A 17,147-nucleotide genomic window follows, 5' to 3' on the forward strand; every position below is an offset into this window, starting at 1 on the left:
CACTTTTTGATACTAATAAATTCTCAAATCAAGTAACAAAAAGTATTGAAATATATTGTGTCCTAATTTGGGATTTCAAAGACTGGTATTGCAGGTATGATTCGTCTTGTTCCTGCGTTGTGGTCCTAAATGAGGTGTTGCTTTTCTCCATACTGGAGGGTACCACTTGGTGTTCCTTCAGTACTGATATAGTTACTACAGTTTCCCAAAGTGTGTTTCTGTTAACTGGTGTTGCCTGTTCAAACAAGTTTGCAAACTGTAGCTTAAACAGAATTCTCTAATTATGGGTCTTTTTTTGGTTATTATTGGTTTGGCCAAAAAATTCATTCACGTATTTTCATAAGATGTTATAGAAAAACCTGAATGAATGTTTTAGGCCAACCCAATATTTTTCTGAGCTTCTCTGGTGGCTCAGGAGTAAAGAATCCGCCTGTAATGCAATTCAGTGCATGAGACGTGGGTTCGATCCCTGGGTTGGGAATATCCTCTGGAGAAGGAAATGGCAAACCACTCCAGTATTCTTGCCTGGAGAATCTCATGGACAGAGGAGGCTGGCAGGCTGCAGTCCATGGGGTTGCAAAAGAGTTGAACATGACTGAGCAACTAAACATTGACAACAGCGATATTTTTCTATAGAACTTTCTTAGACTCTTAAGTTGCCTTGCGGCATGATGAATGTCTCCAAAGGACTCTAAGGGGTGGCACTCCAAGCTAATTTGCCTGAGGAGCAGGGCCATATACAGCAGGCCTGCTGCTCAAGACAGGTGGGGGGTTCTGAGGAGTAGGTGATTGTGGCTCCCCATTACACCACAGACACTTCCTTTCATGTCTATGAGTGCTCAGGCAGCAAGTTGCAGAGCTGCTGCTCCATCTTGCCCATCTCCAGTTCTTTTCTAACTGTCAGAACGCCTGTGCATTCCATACCCTGTAAAAGTGAAAGTGAAAGTCACTCAGTAGTGTCCAACTCTTTGTGGCCCCACAGACTGTACATTCCCTGGAATTCTCCAAGCCAGGATACTGGAGTGGGTAGCCTTGACCTTCTCCAGGGGATCATCCCAACCCAGGGATCAAACCCAGGTCTCCCACTTTACAGGCGGATTCTTTACCAGCTGAGCCATTAGGGAAGCTGAAGAATACTGGATCTTCCTGACCCAGAAATCGAACTTGGGTCTCCTGAATTACAGGTGGATTCTTTACCAGCTGAGCTATCCGGGAAGCCCACACTCTGTAAGAGTTACTTCTAATCTCACTGTCTCTGCAGGAGCAGCTTTATTCTAACTCCTCAGACTCGCATGTTTGCTTCTGTTTTGAAAGTTGTTTTTTGTTTGTTTTTTTCCAAATTCTTTTCTCTTTCCTTCCTTTTTTACAATCAACTGTTTTCCTCCGGCTTCCTGGCCTTCATGTACGAAGACTGAACTTCTGTACGCCATAGCTGCCAACCGAGATGCTTCTTCCTTCTGGTTGGTATGCTCACCATGCATAGTGCGTGCTTACTCACTCAGTCGTGTCCGACTCCTTGCAAATCCTTGGACTGCAGCCCACCAGTCTCCCCTGCCCATGGGATTCTCCAGGCAAGAATACTGGAGGGGGTGTCATGTCCTTCTCCAGGGGATCTTCCCAATCTTCCCAGGGATCAAACCTGGGTCTCCTGCATTGCAAGCAGATTCTTTACCACTGAGCCACCAGGGAAGTACAAGTGGTCAATTCTTTGGATCTTGGGTTAATTTCTTAGCTTGTTGTTAAGTTCTTAGTAGCAGGGTTTTTGTTTGTCTTTGCCATCAAAATGTATGTTTCAGTTCATTGGTTTGCCTTTTGGAGACACTGATTTACATGATGATGTTAGAAAGCTTCTTTCCTAATAACCAAAGTTTCACTATACCAATAACTGTAAAACATGGTTATACCCCTGTGGAACTTAGGGTCATCTCCAGTTGTTACTAATATGAAGAGTTTTGTCTTAGATAAGTGTTTCTGTTTGTTTAACATGTCTAGGCAGCTGACTTAATTCTGATGGCATCCTTATTAAGGACACACATCATTATATACTGTGTTTTTGATGAGGACCCTAGGAAAAGAACTTCATTATGATTTTACTTGTTAGGATTAGTTGTATTTCTGCTGAACAATTTGTATTAATCTCCTGGACACTGCATGTCTCATAATTACCGTGTCTTCCAGTTGACACTGGCTATGTGAATGCTGTGATAATATAAAACTAGTAGTATTACTCTTGTTTCTGGTTTCATTTCAAGTGTTTGTTGTATGTTTCCTTTTTCTTTGTCTTCAGTTCAGTTCAGTTCAGTTCAGTCGCTCAGTCGTGTCCAACTCTTTGTGACCCCATGAATCGCAGCACGCCAGGCCTCCCTGTCCATCACCAACTCCTGGAGTTCACTCAGACTGACACCCATCGAGTCAGTGATGCCATCCAGCCATCTCATCCTCTGTCGTCCCCTTCTCCTCCTGCCCCCAATCCCTCCCAGCATCAGAGTCTTTTCCAATGAGTCAACTCTTCGCATGAGGTGGCCAAAGTATTGGAGTTTCAGCTTTAGCATCATTCCTTTCAAAGAAATCCCAGGGCTGATCTCCTTCAGAATGGACTGGTTGGATCTCCTTGCAGTCCAAGGGACTCTCAAGAGTCTTCTCCAACACCACAGTTCAAAAGCATTAATTCTTCGGCGCTCAGCCTTCTTCACAGTTCAACTCTCACATCCATACATGACCACAGGAAAAACCATAGCCTTGATTAGACGGACCTTTGTTGGCAAAGTAATGTCTCTTTTGATAGCTTTTGAATATGCTATCTAGGTTGGTCATAACTTTCCTTCCAAGGAGTAAGCGTCTTTTAATGTCATGGCTGCAGTCACCATCTGCAGTGATTTTGGAGCCCAAAACAATAAAGTCCTACTTTTAATTAGAATGTCCTTATAAAATGACTGAAACAAAAATGTAGTTAACACTCAGATTTTCTCTTACATGTGCTTTTGCAGTTATTTGTCTGGATGATCCTGCTCAACCTTTCTAAAACTCCGTTCTTAATGATGATTTCAGAGAAGTGCTCTAAATAATTGTGTTGCTGAGTAACTGATTTATTGGTGCTTCATATTTATGCTGAGACATGGCAATAATTTAAATGGTTACTACTTAAATCAAGGCTAATGAAAACTCTTTTCCCCTTATAAAAATTGAAGACTGTGAATTGAAACATTTTTAAAAAATTTTGTTTATCTGAGTTCTACTATTTTTACTCAGACAAGTAAGAGCTGTATTAGTGCCAAGTGTGCAGTGTTTATGGAAATAATTTATTAGGGCTATTTGCTTTAAGAGGCAAAATATCTGACAACATTTTTGGATGTGAGTTTATTAGACATGACCTGAGCCAATTTGTAGTTGTTGGTTTTTATTTTTTAATGCCAAGTAGAAATAAGCTATCTTTGATACCTTACATCATGCTTGCTGTCTTTCTGTTTCATCATCGGTGATCACCACTCCTATTATTCACATTAGTTGAGTAATTACCAAGTAAAAGACACTGTTCTAAGCACATTATAGGAATTACCCTGTTTAATCTTTATAGTTGTCTATTAAAAGACATACTATTTTTTAGAAATGAGACAAGTGAGACCCAGAGAAGTTAAGAAGCCTGTCCAAGCTTGCATGACTAGTGAGCAGTGGAGCCTGTGATGTGAACACAGGTGTCTGACTTGAAAGCCTGTTTTCTTAATCATCATACTATTTCAGTATTGCCTCCCATGAAATGCTCATGTGTTGTATCCAGGTTGTTATAAAGTGCCCTGCTGTGATTTCACTGAGCTTTGTGTAATTTAATATGTTACTATATCCATTTAGCTCCATATCCACCTGGTTATAAAGTATGAGGTTGGAGGTCACGATCACATATTGGTTGTATCCTAATCAGAAGACTTTCCAGGAGAATTTTCACCAAACAACTGAGTAACTGTAGAAATCATGGTTTGGTGTATCTTCTCATAGTCCTAGTGGTTTGAGGTCGGAAGACCAGACCAGTTTGGGTTGGATGACAGGATACTCCACAGACAGTAAAATCATTCTCACAGAGGGCGTTTGGCTTAATGCACGTGGTTTTAAAAATTCTTGACAGAGTAAACACTTTGGCACTCCGTGTGTCACTCGGCAAGTCCTCAGTGACTGTTTATTGACCTTAACAAAAATGGAGCACAGAAGTGGTCCCAGTGTTCACTTGACCACAGGCAGTTTGCTCCCTGGGCCTCGCTCCTCAAGCTGTAAAATGAGGACTTGGAATTAAATCCTTTCAGCTCTCAACGTCAAGTCATTGTGAAGAGTAAGCAGATGGTTTAAACCATGGTTTTCTCTCACCCTTCCAGCTGGAACAGATGGATTTGGAAGTCCGAGAGATACCTCCCCAAAGTCGAGGAATGTACAGCAACAGGATGAGAAGCTACAAGCAAGAGATGGGAAAACTCGAAACAGATTTCGTGAGTCAGATTCGATCCTTTATTATACTTGCCAATCTTTACAGTGATTGTCACACCTTTTTTTTTTTATTGCTTCCCCCACACACGTTAGTCAGCACTAAATGCATCGTCTTTAGGAGCTCGTGCCAAAGACATGCAACGGCTTCCATTGTTTTGCTTGTAGGGCTGGCTAATGATGGACTTGAAGGTATGTTGGATTCCTGACTCACAAAATAGACCCATGTCATGTGGTTTTTGAGTTTGGATGGTATTTATTGATATTTAGCATTTATCAGAATTTTGAAATCTGATTTGGGGCCTTTCAGAGTTTGCGGGTTTTAAGCTGAATTGTTCATGGATGGACTTCAGGGACATGTTTTTCTAAGATAGACTTCATAGCCTTTATTACCAGAGTTTTAAAAGGATATATTACACTTCTCCCCTCCAGGATCTCAATTAATAATTTATATAAGGGGGTCCTTTGTAGTGAGTGTCTTATGAGAATATTTAGCTTTCTCTTCCTTTTTATCTGACTTTGAACTCCACCCACCACTAGCAAATTTAAGAATATAAATTTAAAGATATTGACATTAAAATTGTTAATAATTAGTAGGTAATAGGAACAGAAAGATACAGGCGAGCAATTCCACTTCTGGGTATATACTCCAGAAAATTGAAAGCAGGATCTTGAAGATATTGTGTTATTGTGGCAATACCCAAAGATGGAAGCAACCCAGATAGAAAGAAAGAAAGAAATGAAGTCGCTCAGTCGTGTCTGATGTCCGACTCTTTGTGACCCCATGGACTGTAGCCTACCAGGCTCCTCTGTCCATGGGATTCTCCAGGCAAGAATTCTGGAGTGGGTTGCCATTTCCTTCTCCAGGGGATCTTCCTGACCCAGGAATCGAACCCCGGTCTCCTGCACTGCAGGCAGATGCTTTACCCTCTGAGCCACCAGGGAAGCCCCGTAGTGTGCGTTCACAGGTGAGTGCATGAACACAATGTGGTGTGTGCATACAGTGGACTATTAAGGCAGCCTTAAAAATGCAGGACATTCTGACATAGTTATGGCAAGGATGAACACTGAGAACATTATGGTAAGTGAAATAAGCCAGTCACAAAGGACAAATATTTCGTTTCCACTTAAATGAGGCACTTAAAGTAGAAAGTAGATTGCCAAGCGCTGAGGGGAAGGGAACCGGGCAGCTACTGTTTCATGGCTGTAGAATTTCAGTTTTGCGGCATGAAAAGCTGTAAAAATTGGTTGCTCAGCCATGTGAATATATTTCACCACATTGAACTATACACTTAACATTGGTGAATATGGTACATTTTATATTATATGTATTTTACCACAATTAAAAATTAAAATTTAAAAAAGTGTAGATAAAGAAAGATCTGAGCTTACCATACTGTGAGCGACAGGAGTCAGGTGTGGGCATATAAACCGACTGTATTTCCGACCCTGGGGTCCAAATTTATAAAGAAAGTTGAGAATTTGTAAGGACCCTTCTGCCTGTGTTTCCTCCCTAGCTGTTTCACTTTTGGAAGCCACATCTCCTGGACCATAGTGTACCCTCCCACTACAAGACCAGTGGTACTGAGTCTCATGAGAATTTTACCTGGAGTCTGGAAGTGGGGTGACTTGCAGTTTTGCATATTTGTTTTACGTTATCATGGGTAGTTGCCTGAGAAGCTGAGTCGGGGTATGTCAATGACTCTGATGCAATTACTTTTTAAGTTGCACGCCTATTAATTAAAAAGAAAAATCAGAATCCACGATGGGCCTAAATTCAGGAAAGAAATGTAACTGCCTCGCTTCTGCGCTTTGTACTAGATAAAACTTTCCCTGCTTGTAAAAGATAGGTTCCCTTAGCAACAATGTGACAGATGATGAGAAAATTGGATTGATTTAAGAATCTGATAACCTAAAATTGTACTTAGTTCTAATTAAAGTTAATGTTTTAATATAAGTGATTCAAGTAAAATAAATATGTATAAGGATTATTTTAGTTTGTTTAGCTCATCTTTATGAAGTGTTTTTCCAAAGATTTTCTTCTCTTGGTTTGTAAAACAACTAAGCATATTAGTCTGCTAGCATTGCCATACAATGTACCCCAAACTGGGTGGCTTAAACAACAAAAATGTGTCTTCTTGAAGTTCTGGAGTCTGCTGCTGCTGCTGCTAAGTCACTTCAGTCATGTCCGACTCTGTGCGACCCCACAGACGGCAGCCCACCAGGCTCCCCCGTCCCTGGGATTCTCCAGGCAAGAACACTGGAGTGGGTTGCCATTTCCTTCTCCAATGCATGAAAGTGAAAAGTGAAAGTGAAGTCGCTCGGTCGTGTCCAACTCTAGAAGTCCAAAATCACGGTGTTGTAAGGTTTGTTTCTTATGAGGCCTCTCTCGGTAGCTTGTGGATGGCCGTCTTCTCCTTGTGTTTTCTGTATGTGTTTGTGTTCTAATTTCTTCTTCTCATACAGAGACCAGTTGTATTAGATTAAGGCTCGCCCCAATGGCCTCATTTTATTTCATTTAACTCTTAAAAAACCCCCATCTCCATGTACAGTCACATTCTGAAGTGTTAAGGGTTAGACTTCAACACATGAAGTGGGGGGACATGATTCAACCCATAACACTAAATTTGGAGAAGGAAATGGCAACCCACTTCAGTATTCTTGCCTGGAAAATCTCACAAATGGAGGAGCCTGGCGGGTTACAGCCCATGGGGTCACAAAGAGTTGGACACGACTGAGCAACTTCACTGCACTGCAACACTAAATTTAGTTTTAATCTTTTCTTCTTACTTTTTTCTCAGAAGTTAAGTTGCTTTTATGGCTTCTAAGTCAGCTAACTCAGTGTTAAGAATTTCTTTCCTAACGACTGCAATCTTGAGTAGAGTCCTTCCAGGTATTTGGATATCACATAGGTAAACGTTTCTCAGGTGTATTTTCTGTTATAAAGAAAAATGGAATGAGCAACTAACTATGAACTAAACATTTATTCTCTGGGTGATCATTAAGATTCTTGTGTTTATGTGTATATTTGCCACACAGTTCCCTTCTACTGTGTCAGGAAACATCCTTCACCACCACCACCACCATCACCGCCTTGTATGTGATTCAGTTTATAAAGTGCTTTACCATGCACTATTCATTTAGTTGTATAAAGAGTAGATAGAACAGCTGTGGATTACTATCCCCAGTTTACACATGATGGAACAAAGAGGTTCAACTTGATCACGGATTTCATTTAACAAATCTTTTTTTTTCTTCCCTTTATTTTTGGCTGTGCTGGGTCTTTGTTGGTGCGCATTGGCTTTCTCGAGTTGCGGCGAGTGAGGGCCACTCTCTAGTCGTGGTGCGTGGGCTTCTCATTGCAGTGGCTGCTCCTGTTGCAGAGTACAGCCTCTAGATGTGCAGGCTCTGGAGCCGCAGGCTCTAGAGCACAAGCTCAGTAGTTGTGGCACACGGGCTCAGTTGCCCCGCTGCGTGCGGACTCTTCTTAGACCAGGGATCGAACCCACATCCCCTGCATTGGCAGGCAGGTTCTTAACCCACTGGACCACCAGGGAAGTCCTCAAGAGATCTTTCTCGAGCGCTGTAGTAATCAGGCAGTGTCCTGGGTGCTGGGGAAAAAAGCCATGATTAAGAGATCAAGTTCTTGCTCGTATGGAATTTATATTGTAGTGGGGATGATGAGAAGCAAGTAAATGCATATATCTTAATTTCAGATAGTGTTAAATTTGATAAATAAGGTGAGTGAGTTGATAGTGACTAGCAGGGCTGTTGTGACTTTTTGCTTGGGTGTTCTCTGCTTGAGTCGGGGAGAGAGAGGGGTGCATGTGGTTATAGAGGGAGACAGAAGAATGATCACTAAGGGCATTGTAGGAGTAGTAAAGACCTTGGCTTTTCCTCTGTCTTGATTGGAAGTGATTCTAGGGCTTTGAGAAGTAAGAGGTCCTTTGCCTCCTGTTTTACATTTGTGTCCACTTTACCATATTTTGTCACATGAGGTATTTGAATAGAATGTAGAAGATATTTACATTCCCTTTTGACTCTTATTTTCTTCTTACATTTAATTCTTTTATTTTTTAATGGAACAAAAAATATCTTCTTAAAGATGTTGGATTACTTTGTTATACTGATATGTCTAGAAGTATTGAATCCCAAGAAAGAGTAGTAGAGATGGTCTTTCCTCTTTTATCTGCAATGTTTATTGCAAATGGAGACGTTCTCTCATGGCCCTTGTAATATCAAGACCTTGGGGGAACATCTATCTATGCCAGTGGGGAAAGGCAGAGGACAACTCAGCACTTTTTTCTTCAGCTCCATTGCCTGCTTACTTTCTTTTTTCTGGCCCTTCTTCCTCCTGTGCCCATCCTTCAGCTGCCTGGACTCTTCAGGCTTCTTCTCCACTTACCCCTCTGTCTCACTCCTATGTTATCACTCCTGTGACTTCAGTGACCACAGCTATATTATATTCTCTTGCATTTCTCACTGAGACCTCCCTCCAGCTCTAAAGTAATATTCCTTACTATTTACTGGGCACTGCTAATCCAGGGTCCTTTAAACCTTAAATTTGACAATGCTAGTCATTTCAGCATGAGCTTTAATTTTTCCCTCTTTATCTTCTTGCACATCTAGTTGGTCACTGAGAGTTAACAATCCTCTCACTTAAGTATTTCCTGCTTTCATCACCACCACTGGAAGCCTTCATGTTTCTCAATCTGGATGGTTGTAGTAGCCTTTTCTTCTTCTATTCTTCTCCCAACCTAAACCATCCTTCTCTCCACTCTGGAATGATCTTTCTAACACCTTGATCTGAATATGTCACACTGTTCCACAAAATTCTACAGAGTTCTCATTGCATGCTGAATCAAATTCAGGTCAACTTCTAGGCTTTCTGTTCTCTTCCATTGTTTCTTTGCATGTCTAGTAATTTTATTAGTATGTATTTGATACTGTGGATCTTTGTTAAAAAGCCTGCAATTTGTTGTTTTCCTGTGGAGTAGTGCCTCTCAATCATTTTTTTGTTGTTGTTCTCACCCCACTAAGGAACTTTTTAAGACTTTTTTCTAATTGCTCCTCTATCCCCCAGGAAATTTTAATACCATGAATATACTGTGTATCTGAATATCTGTTCATGTAATGTGGTCCTTTGTAAGGCCATGAATCTTTGTAATATTTAAAATTCTTCATCTTCCCAAGTGGGCTTCCTTAGTAGTTCTGTGGTAAAGAATCCGCTTGCCAATACTGGAGACATGGGTTTGATTTCAGGGTCAGGAAGATCCCCTGGAGAAGGAGATGGCAACCCACTCCAGTATTCTTGCCTGGAGAATTCCATAGACAGAGGACCCTGGAGGGGCTACAGTCCATGGGGTCACAGAAGAGTCAGACGAGACTTACCAACTAAACAATATCTTCCCAAGTACCAGTTTTAGCCTCTGGGCATAATATCACCCCTGTCGACAGTGCATGTTGTAGAGAATGTTGTCCTTTATTTGGGCAAGCAGATGATTTGCTAATATACCCCTTCAAGGCTTATCGTTAACTTTGTTAGGACGTGTCTAGAGTAGCCTGACTTTGGAGGTGTGCCTTTCTCGGGTTCCATTTGAATGACTGGAGTATCCAGTGCACGTTCCGCCCTCTTGTTTAAAATTCTGTCTCCTGCTCTGTGTGCCCTCCAGAATGTCCATTCTACCCATGCTTCCCTGATGCGTGTCCCCTGTGCGTCCTCTTGCCTCTGCTTAGGCAAGTTCATTTTCAGCTTAACTTAACAGGACACCTTTACAGATCTCTGGAGCTCCTTCTCCCACTGCTCTGCTAAATTTCACCCATCTCAGCAGTCCCCACCTCCAGCGTGTACCTCCTCAGCTCAGAGACCTGATGTGTTCCATTTGGGCTCCATCCGCCATGCTATGGGGCTTCTCAGGTAGCTCTGTGGTAAAGAACCTGCCTGCCAACACAGGAGATGCAGGAGACCCAGGTTCAATCCCTGAGTCGGGAAGATCCCTTGGAGTAGGAAATGGCAACTAACTCCAGTATTCTTGTCTGGGGAATCCCATGGACAGAGGAGTCTGGTGGGCTACAGTCCATGGGGTCACAAAGAGTCTAATACAACTTAGTGACTGGGCACACACACACACAAATATTTGCTGCTGCTGCTGCTAAGTCACTTCAATCATGTCTGACTCTGTGCGACCCCATAGACAGCAGCCCACCAGGCTCCCCCGTCCCTTGGATTCTCCTGGCAAGAACACTGGAGTGGGTTGCCATTTCCTTCTCCAATGCATGAAAGTGAAAAGTGAAGTCACTCAGCTGTGTCCGACTCTTCGCGACCCCATGGACTGCAGCCCTCTAGGCTCCTCTGTCCATGGGATTTTCCAGGCAAGAGTGCTGGAGTGGGCTGCCATCTCCTTCTCCAACTTAAAAAATTAAAATTCATGTATTTAAGCCATCTTGTAATTTCTCCCTTCATTATTGGTATGAGTTTAGCTAGGGCACAGTCATACCTAGGAAAATGAAACAGCTCAAAGGAGGAAAAATAATGTAGTTGAGGATTTTTTCAAGTTTAAGATTATTGTTTGCTTCAGAAAATAAAATCAAGCGAACAACAACAACAACAAAATCCCTAAGCTTGTACAAACAACAATAAAAAAAACTAACATTGTGTAAAATATCTGACCAAGTCTCAGTAAATAGAAAGAGAGAGGAGCAAGAGATGTACCAGGATGAGAACGTGGAGTGTCCAATGATGATGAATGCATTTTCGCATCTGATAATGTACTATGATGCTGGCGCCATCTTGTGGTGGCTGTGTATAGTTGCATATTTCTTTTTTCTTGTAACAAAGCTGAACTTTCTTTAAGACGTTACACAGAGACTACAGGATTTGGGGTGGAGGATTAGATCGTAAAAGAATGTTAGAAGTAGAGCTTTTCAGCCCCAACATCAAGTTCACTTCTATCCCGGGTCAGTGGTGCCCGAGTGCTGTCCTTCTCCCGTTTGGAGGCTATGTGATGTGATTGTTAGCCCAGCTCCCGGTGCAGAGCTGTCTACATCAGAGAATGGCGCTTCTATTGACAGTCTCAGCAGTGAGGCTGAATGGCCCTGGAAACCCAACTACCTGCAGACTATCGGAGTTGGTCCCTTAGGTCAGGGTTCAAAGGATGTTGTGGAACAGCTTGAAGCTTTTACTGCTACTGCCTATACTCACTCTTTTAACAGGTGACTGGACAACTTGAGTATCTGAGTTTATGAGTGAAGCCAGTAGCTGTATTCTTTTTTTTTTTTTTAAGTCTAAGATAGACTAAAGAAGTATAAACGACAGAGATGAACTTTTTAAAAATTCTGACTTTAGTTGAAAGGTCAAAAACTTGACGCTTCTGTTTATCTTTTCTGTTCTTATGACTTCCTGAGATATTTTGGGTTTTTTCTGTGGAAGCCATAGAAAGCCATGAAAGAATGTTTTAGAAATTCAGATCATATCAGTGGTAATCTGTTGTAATTTTGATATCAACTGTCGTTCTTGCAGGAATATAAGTGCATTCTGGATAGACATAACAAAGCCAAACTGGACAGAATGATCTCAAGAAAATTTCCTCCACTATGGGTACTTAATAAATAGGATTTCCATTTAAAAATTACATTTCTTATTAGATTCTCTATAAAAATAATATCTGTTTATTATGGAGTATTCTGGAAATAATTGAGAGTAGAAAGAAGCAAAAGAAAATCTTAGCCCTATTACCTCAAAAGATTCATATTTTACATTTTTATTTGTTTCCTTATCTTCCCCTCTCCTTTGATAATCCATTGCTTTATTTTACACAATGATTATCCTAATATTTAATTCATATTTTCTCATATTTTTTTAAAACACAAGATGCTGACAGTGATAATTTCTATTTCTATAAATTCTTAATCATTTTAATGGGTGCATAGTATTTCAGAGTTTCCCTGGTGGCTCAGACAGTAAAGAATCTGCCTGCAGTGCAGGAGACCTGGGTTCAATTTCTGGGTCGGGAAGATCCCCTGGAGGAGGGCATGGCAACCCACTCCAGGATTCTTACCTGGGGGAATCCCATAGACAGAGGAGCCTGGTGGGCCACAGTCCACAGAGTCGCAGAGTCAGACATGACTGAGTGACTTAACATTCACACACACATAATATTTCAATCAGTGATATTAGTTCATCTTTTGTTCAGTCCTTACATTTTTCATTCATTCCCTCCATAATTTATTGTGCTGCAGTGAACAGAACAGGATTATTTCATCAGGGTCATTTCTCAGAAGGCAGATTACTGTGTAAAAGGGTAACAAAAATATTATAGCTCTAATTAAAATATTCCTTGGAAATTCATTCTACTGTGACTTGTCAGATCATTTTTCTTGCTGTAATCGTCTGTGTTTGAAGGTAAAGAACTAGCACTCATAGGCAGGCCAGAGGTAAGTACTTTATGTATATCACTCATTTAAGCCACAATTGTATGAAAAATATACTGTTGTGATCTGTTATTACAGGAATTTTACAACTCTAGGATTAAATATAACTGAGATTTCTTTTTCTAAGATACTTTTCCATGGAAGGTATATTCATGCTGGTAAGGCTAACTTACCATGACTCTCCATATCTCGTCTAAACCTGATCTCATTTTATATTTTCAAAATTTCACGATCAAGAGCTGAAGAATATTTTAGTTCTCTGGATATGACTTTGACCCTTTTAAGATAAAAAGTAATACTGTGTTTACATGTTGTTCTTATTTAATTGCTAAGTTGTGTCCGACTCTTGCGAACCCCATGGACTACATGCAGCCTGCCAGGTTCCTCCACCCATGGGATTTCCTAGTCAAGAATACTGGAGTGGGTTGCCATTTCCTTCTCCAGGGAATCTTCCTAACCAAGGGATCGAACCCATGTCTCCTGCATTGCAGGCCGATTCTTTACTGCTGAGCCTCTGAGGAAGCCCGTATTTGTGTATACATATATGGTTTTTCTTGTTTGATGTTATTTTCTGAGAACACTAATTCCTAAAGCCTCGATAGGTGAAATTGTTAGAAAATCATCATGCCACTGGCCTTCTTTGTAGGATTCTCATTCCAGGCTTTGACCTTGGAAATCTGTTCACAGCGTCTCCAATAATTTCAAAGCTGACACAGGAAATGGATCCAAAAGTCTGTTTTTAGCTGTGGTGATGCCTTCTGGGGGCTGCTCTGTGCTTGCCTGTTACCTTGGTCTCCTAATTCAGGATACTGTAAAGGTTCATGTTCTTGACCCTTCTCCCCATCATGTAAACTTTAATGGAACAGTAGTATGTTTTAAATATTTTATCATTGGTCATATGTACTGAATTTGAGCTTGGCCTTAATAGATTTTTCTTCTCTTTGGCAGCCCTGACACTTTATTCCAAAGTGACTGTTTTTAGGATGACTGCTTTGGGCTTCAGACCATTGTCTTTGGCTCCTATAGAGCCTTATGACCTGCAGAAATCACTTTCATGTCCACTGTAGTCACTGGCAGAGTTGAAGTGTGTCCTGGTATGAATGTGTCTCTGTGTGTGCACTTACACATTCTTGTATGTGTATATATATTTTAAATTGTTGTCAGATTCCTGAGAAGCTATTACAGTTTTATTGGAAGATTTCGTTTACTATCTACTCATTTTTTTAATCATTGAAATCAAAGTTTTAATGTCATTTTATGGTGGAGGAGCAAGTTTCTGTTATGACTTTTATATTACTAGTGGTTTGAGTTTTCTAAGCAGATGAAGTGTGTATTTTCTGGATATGGTGTTAAATTGTTTTTTTTTTTTTTAATTTTATTTTATTTTTAAACTTTACAAAATTGTATTAGTTTTGCCTAATAAACTGATGAAGAATTATAAAGTTTATTGGTTTTAATGCAGTTGTCTCTGCTTATAATCCTTCTTAAAAGACTTAACAAATTATTATCGGCTTTTCTGTTATTTGTTTTGCCTAGCCACTTTGATCTTATCTAGGAAATTAAGAGGAATGATAAAAATAGGTAAGATTTTTGAAAGATGAACTATAAGCTGGTAATAAATTTGGCTTCGTTGTTAGTCACTAGATGGCACTGTTTATTTGCAGAGTGCCATTTTTTTTTTTTTCTTAAAGAACTGGTAGTAACTGAAATTACTGCCTCATGAATAAAATATTTCTGATGGGATTTGCATTTCTATATTGGCTGAAGACACTGTTGAATGTTTTATTAACCAGCCCAGTGCAACTGTCAGCCTATTAAAGAGATCCAATGGTCCCTGTTTAGATAAATAAACTAAATAAATCCAATTCGTCAAATTGTGTTCCTGGCTGTTTATTTTCCATTCTTTTGATGTACAGTTTATTTTAAGTTAAAGCCACATTGGTTTAAAAATTAATGGGAAAATGTTATTTGGTGTTTGGAACACGAAGAAACTAATTGCCATCGTCAAAAACCCAGCTCTGTTTTAATCTTAAATTGTTTGCTCATACATAGTAAACTTTTTACTGGTTGCTGGTAAACTGTCCCATGCTCAAAAATAGCCTGATATTCTGCAGGTATGTCGTCAGAGACTGTTATCAAGATTTGTGGAAACCGTCTTGAATTTCCCTGGGAAAAGCACTATGTAGCTTAAAAGATAAGGCTTTTTGCTTGTTTTTTTGCCTTTGGGTCATGCTCCTTTTTCACATAGGGTATACTATATTCTTTGGGGCTTCCCTGGTGGCTCAGTGGTAAAGAATCTGTCTGCCAGTGCAGCAGACACGGATGCCATCCCTGGGTCAGGAAGATCCCGTGGAGACGGAAAGGACAACCCATTCCAGTAGTCTTGCCTGGGAAATCCCATGGACAGAGGAGAGCCTGGCAGGCTACAGTCCATAGGGTTGCAAAAGAGTCGGACACGACTTATTGACTAAAACCGCAACAACAACATGCTATTCCTTGGAAAGAAGAGCAGCTAATTGAGTTTTAAATAGAATATCTTTTATCAGAGCACTTGCCAGACAGTGTCCCGGTAAGTGCCAAACTTGGAAGGGAGTGACAGTGATGCTGTGATGTTACTAGGGCAACCAAAGGGCTCAAGGCTGTTGCTCCATACAGATGCCCACACACCTTCAGTGCCCTCTTAAAGCTTATGTTCTAAGGGATCTTGAAGCTCAAAATGTAACTATTGAATACGACTGACTGAGCTAGAGATTTCATACTCAGGCCCTAGGGTTAAAACATATTCAAATAAAGCATGTCACTTTTGTGCTTTGCTACGCTGAAGTAAGTGAGCGACTGGAAATGACACATCGTGATTCCAACTTTGCTTTCTCGTTTCTTTTTTCATGAATCTTCCCCTGCTTTTTATGCCATTCTTATTGTCTTTTATCCAGTTCCACATTTGTGAGGTTCAGAACAAAGCTTAAAACAGAATAGGCACTTCTGACTTAACTCATAGCTTTTAGGAGCGTGGAGCTGCTTATGATGAAGATGGAACCCGATCTGGTCTCTAGGGTGAAGGTTTTTCAACTGTGTAATAGTGGTTGAAGAGTTTTGCTATGTTACCTAGTTTAAGCTTTCCTGAACAAGAACTTAAAAGGGGGCTAGAAGAGATTTCTTTGCCGGAGACTCTTTCTCTTGATTTCAGATCCTTGGAAATGTACCAGGACATGGACCATGCACATAGACAGTCTCTTTTTGACTTGTTTTGTTTAACGTCCTGTCCTTTATTCCCGCAAATGAAAGATTCATTTTTAAGAATAAAAACCAAGAACAAATGTGGAGTCAAATTGGTCTTCTGACTTTTGTTTTAAGAAGTTCATCAGATCGTGGATTAAAAGCCTTTGCTAGAAATGCCTCTGAAATGCTGAAGTGTGGTCAGATTGGGAAACATCATCAAAAAAATGGGACTTTACCCTCAGTGCTTTTTATTAGTTCTTGAGGCACCTTGTGCGTTCGCAAATTCACAGAAGCTTCCGTAGGTACGAACACGATCACAGAAGATTCGGAGGAAGTGTACAAATTTTCTCCATTTGGTTCTGTTAAATATTGTTTAATGCAAGATATCACTGTCTTAGACTTGAAAATCTACTGTGAAAATGGAGATTTCTGTTATTGGTTGTAAAGAATTTGACCTGTAATTGCATTCTTAAAATGGAGAGAGGCAGTCAGATTGTATGGTTTGGAAAGTCATACAGCCTGGCATTGGTCTTGGTGTGAAATGTTCAATTATAGAAATGAAATGAGTTTCTTAAAAATGTATTCTGTACTTTAAAAAAACAGGGGTGCCCTTTGTTAATTTTGTCTGAGTATTTTCCATGACACCCCTCGATTTTCATAATGAAGCATAGCATCTTTGCATATTAAATGACTGATATTTTTTGTTTCATTGTTTTCTTATTTTGATTTTTTAATATAAACCTAGTCTACAAATACATTTCAACCGAAATAAGACTAGAGTCATCTGTAATATGACTAGAATTATCATAAATATGGCCATATATAATAATTTTTATAGTGAAGCAATCACCATTTTTAGAACCTTGCAGATTTCATTGTAGCTTCAATGAAATTTAAGTTTTTCTTTTTCTACTCTTTTTTTTAAAGGACATGGTTCAGCACTATCCATTTCAAATGCTGTCTGATCCAGGGTTCTTATTTGATGGCTTTATTTACCCTTAAAAAATATCATACATGTATTGTTGGACATT

The 17,147-nt window shown here is 40.1% G+C and overlaps 1 protein-coding gene across 27 annotated transcripts in view; it reads left to right on the forward strand.

Moving 5' to 3' along the window:
* VTI1A (vesicle transport through interaction with t-SNAREs 1A) overlaps positions 1 to 17,147 on the forward strand; it is a 381,817-nt gene that overhangs the window by 10,630 nt on the left and 354,040 nt on the right. For all 27 annotated transcript variants that reach the window (XR_008707242.1, XR_008707243.1, XM_055560772.1 and 24 more), the window contains exon 3: positions 4,362 to 4,472. Coding sequence is in view for 25 of the 27 variants with exons in the window: in XM_055560772.1 (XP_055416747.1) it covers positions 4,362 to 4,472 (111 nt within the window). In the remaining 2 variants the exon portion in view is untranslated. The remainder of the gene's footprint in view (positions 1 to 4,361; positions 4,473 to 17,147) is intronic.

Source organism: Bubalus kerabau, chromosome 22 (assembly GCF_029407905.1).
Source record: "Bubalus kerabau isolate K-KA32 ecotype Philippines breed swamp buffalo chromosome 22, PCC_UOA_SB_1v2, whole genome shotgun sequence".
NCBI lineage: Eukaryota > Metazoa > Chordata > Mammalia > Artiodactyla > Bovidae > Bubalus > Bubalus kerabau.